Source organism: Eupeodes corollae, chromosome 1 (assembly GCF_945859685.1).
Source record: "Eupeodes corollae chromosome 1, idEupCoro1.1, whole genome shotgun sequence".
NCBI classification, from domain to species: domain Eukaryota; kingdom Metazoa; phylum Arthropoda; class Insecta; order Diptera; family Syrphidae; genus Eupeodes; species Eupeodes corollae.
Genome location: NC_079147.1, coordinates 74998898 through 75003262, shown reverse-complemented (window position 1 = coordinate 75003262; position 4365 = coordinate 74998898). Strand labels below are relative to the sequence as shown.

Genomic DNA, 4365 nt, shown 5'->3' with positions numbered 1-4365 from the left:
GTGCAAAAAAAATGCAAAAACAAAAAAAAATCAACATTAATGGTACGCCGAACCATAAAGACAAATGGCTTAAATGGTCGTCGTGTTGCCCGAAAAAAGCCATTTATAAGTATGCGCAACAGGCAAGTTCGGATCAAATTTGCGAGGAAACAGAAAAATTAGGATGCAACTTGGTGAAATGATGTAATGTTTGCTGTCGAGAGTAAGTACAACCTCTAAATCGGATGGAAGAGTTATGGTGTGGCTCAAACCAAATGAAGAGCTTAAAAGCAGGAACACAAAGCCAACAATGAAGCATGGAGGTGAGCACATCATGGTTTGGGCGTGTGAAATTTAGTATTCATCGACGGTATATTCTAAGGAAAATTTAAGGCAAAGCGCTGAGAAAATGGGCATTTTTATGGATTACACATTTTACCATGACAATGACCCAAAGCACAAGGCACATGTTATAAAAGAATGGCTTCTGTATAACTGTCCAAAAGTTATCCAAACACCTCCACAATCTTGGACCGTCGAGTTTTTGAAAACCCTGTCTTGTCATTAAGTGCACTCAAGCGAGTGCTTCAAGAAGAATGGAGTAAAATAGGCATTGAATACTGTTAGAGTCTGGTTGTTTTACAAAACATGCCCAAGCGAAGTAACGGAGTTTTAACCAATCAAGGGTATTCAACAAAATATTAAAATCAATGGTAGGAAATATCAATTAAGAAATTAACATAAGTATGTAAGCACTTTTTCTCCCATTCCTGACAACAAAACTGTAATTTCTTCAGATACTGTTCTTTCATAGTACTATTTTCAAAAGCAGATGTGGTTTTATATGGACAGTCATTCCCTTTAATTGACCATTAACTGATTGAGTTGTAATTCTATTAAAACGAGACAATTATTTGATTACATTTTTCAACATCAAGTATTCCTCTAATTGGGGCAACAAACCCTGCTGCAGAGTTATAAATCTAATTGTTATCCAAAAATTACACAATATCGGTTGACGGTCGCTCATATCTAAGACTGTAATCTGTTTTTTTAAAAAATTATCTATTTTGTCACTAAAACTTCCGACAGTAATCAAGTAATTTGTCGTGTTGAGCACACAGAAGCTATTGAAAAATCACAGTCACCAGGTACTTGAGGCTAACCAAAATAAAAATATCTAATGCACAAAACCAAAAAGATTGAATCCCAAAGGGATAAGCCTGATAATTATCATCATCCATATACTCGTAGGTAAAGAAAATACATTGTTTCTCAAGGATGTTGGCCTGAAAAGGATCCGGATTTCAGTTTGCCCGTCTTCATAACATTTTCAATTATTTCAGGAATTCATCAGGAAAAAACTAAATCAAATTGTAACAACAAATAAATTGCAACCATTTAACAATGAGATGATATGATATGTTAATAGCTGCGGTCTGCTTCAATCATTTTGAGATTCACAGATCGCCACTTTTGATAAGAAATTTGATACTTGAGATGTTTACGATTTAGGGGATGAGGGTTCTTCTTCTTTGAAAGTGATTCCCTGGCAAAAGGGGGTTGCTGTTCAATGTTTATAGTCAACAAATTATTTTCCAATTGAAATGGCGGAAGGCCAAGGACTAGGTTTTGTTTAAGTATAAACATTGTTGGAAAACAGGAGCAAGCAAAGCAATATAGGAGGATCAGAACAATGAGTGTTGCTTGTACAAGACCAGCCTACCTGTATCAACTTTTTCCATTCAACAAACATATGCGGTTTGCTCGAAACGCCCTAAAGTGCGCTTCAGTGAATTCGATTAGTTTGCGGCTTTAGATTTGCATTATCCCTGCCAAAAAGGACGAATGAGATTTCGTTTCTGGTTGGCTGTGGTAAAAATTCAAAGGGAGGACAATTTAGGAAACCATAGAGATCCTATAAATAGTGAGAGAATTTTAAGAATTAGGTCAGTTCTTAAGAGAACGTAAATGGATCAACATCATTCGCAAAAATAACTTCGTTTCGGAACAACCATGACGGATTTTACCATTGACTATATTTTAAATCGGGCCGGAGCAAAATACGTGGGAACCAATTTCTGCATGGGGCTTTCGGATAGGATTAAACTCAAAACTGAATCTCCAGAAAAATGCGATCATTTTCCAGCGGAAATGTTACAAAATCACCTTCACCAAGAGAGCCAACAGCAGCAACACCTGATGTTCGATTGGTTACAGTACACAAGATATCATCCTCCAAAGCTTCCAAGTAAGTCTGAAAAAAACCTCTCGAGAAAAGACTCTCTAACAAAAACTAACATTGTCTTTTCTTCTTTAAGGATCTTTTCGAAGTGGACCAGTGAAAAGAACTCCCGGAAGATTACCAAGGGTACCATTTACACCTGCTCAACTTCAAGCCTTAGAAAATGCATATAGCATTTCGACATATCTTAGTTCCGAGGATGCCAACACCTTGGCCGCGAAGCTGGATCTTACCAATACGAGAGTTAAGATTTGGTTTCAAAACCGTCGAGCTCGAGAGCGTCGAGAAAAACGAGAAAGGGATTTAAGTAGTGGAACAGAAGCAGGTTGTGATTCTACGATGTCGTCGACATCGTCAAGTCCTGAACCAGAAGTTAGTACTTACAATTTCGAAAGATAACTTTTGTTAAAATGTTATCACTAAAAAGTTTTATGGAATTCTTAAGTGTGTGTGTACAAAATAGTCATGTGAATAATTTGTTTAGTTTTAAATTAATATTAAGTCATATTTAAAATAAACAACTTACAAATTATTTAATATGTATCTTCTTATGAAAAAGTGATTCCCGAAGAAGCTTGGAGGTTTGTAAAGTTTAAAAATGAAATTAAAATTTGTTCGAGTATTTTTATGAGTTACTAGCTGGTTTACCCGACTTCACCCGGGAGGTATTCAACTATTTTTTATAAAAAAATTAGGATGAAAAACTACTATTTTCTTATATTGTACCTTTTTTATTGTTTTCCCTTGCAATTTTTGTGAAGGCTCCTTGTCCAACATGACCAAAACGCCTATGCCACAACTTGATTTCTTCTGTTTTGCATAGATTAGCTTAATGTCTGTTTTTCGAATTCGACTTCGTATGAATTTCCTTGCAAGTAAGCTTCTGCAATCACTAGTCCATTTTTAACCATTATAGCTTGTTTTTTGAATAATTGGACATCAACTCCAACACTAGTTAGTTTTCTTACAGAAAGTAAGTTGTCCCTCAGTTCTGGCAAGTATAACACGTCTGAAAATTTAACAAGCTTTTTTGTAAATTAGCTCTTACTTGAGCTGTTAAATAACTTTGCAAATTAAAAAGAATTTAAATCAAGCGAAAAAATGCGGATTAAAGAAAACGCGTGTTGAATGTGCGGAACTATCGTGTGGAATGGTTTTATTTCATTTTCTTTTCCTTTTTCTTCTTAATTTTAAATTTTAAATAAAATATGGCCGGATGGCGGGAAGTTTGAAATTTATACCAATAAAGTTTACAATTCATACAATTCAGTTCACAATAGTGCAATTTTTTTTAACTGGTATAAATGTATTTTAATTTTAAGTTAAATTCAATATTTAAGATTTAAAATTCATTTTATAAAGTTTCGTACTAACGAAACAACGTCTTTTATAATGGCATCTACATGCTTGTTTGTTTTTCCGTTTAAAGATCCTGATCTTTTTGCAACTAAAAATTGATCATTCTTGGCAACATTAATTTGTACAGCCTCGCTTGAATCGTTCTCTTCAGAAAAACACCAGTTTTCCTTTGACAGATGATCACTACCTCCAGAGTCTAATTTAAATTTGATTTTTGTACCAAGATCTTTCATTCCTCTTGATTGGTTACGATCTGACATCAAACAGATGCCAACACCTTGGCCGCGAAGCTGGATCTTACCAACACGAGAGTTAAGATTTGGTTTCAAAATCGTCGAGCTCGGGAGCGTCGAGAAAAACGCGAAAGAGATTTAAGTAGTGGAACAGAAGCAGGTTGTGATTCCACGATGTCGTCGACATCGTCAAGTCCTGAACCAGAAGTAAGTACTTACAATTTCGAAAGATAATTTTTTTTTAAATGTTATCACTAAAATGTTTTATGAAATTCTTGGGTGTGTGTGTACAAAATAGTCATGTAAATAATTTGTTTAGTTTTAAAATTATAATAAGTCATATTCAAAATAAAATAACTTACAATTTATTTAATATGTATCTTCGTATGAAAAAGTGATTCCCGAAGAAGCTTGGAGGTTTGTAAAGTTTAAAAATGAAATTAAAATTTGTTCGAGTATTTTTATAAGTTATTGAAAATAGTTTGAGTCTTTTACGAAAATTTCTTTTCGAAGTTGAAATCACTGTATATCTAAAATTCTTTACAGATG

General features: G+C 34.2%; 1 protein-coding gene across 1 annotated transcript; it reads left to right on the top strand.

The window, feature by feature from the left end:
• The first annotated feature begins 1995 nt into the window (after positions 1-1995).
• LOC129940461 (homeobox protein MSX-1) lies at positions 1996-4050 on the top strand. Its single transcript, XM_056048810.1, has 3 exons — positions 1996-2230; positions 2301-2531; positions 3977-4050. The coding sequence occupies exons 1-3, from the start codon at positions 1996-1998 to the stop codon at positions 4048-4050; spliced, it is 540 nt and encodes a 179-aa protein (XP_055904785.1).
• Positions 4051-4365: the final 315 nt, after the last annotated feature.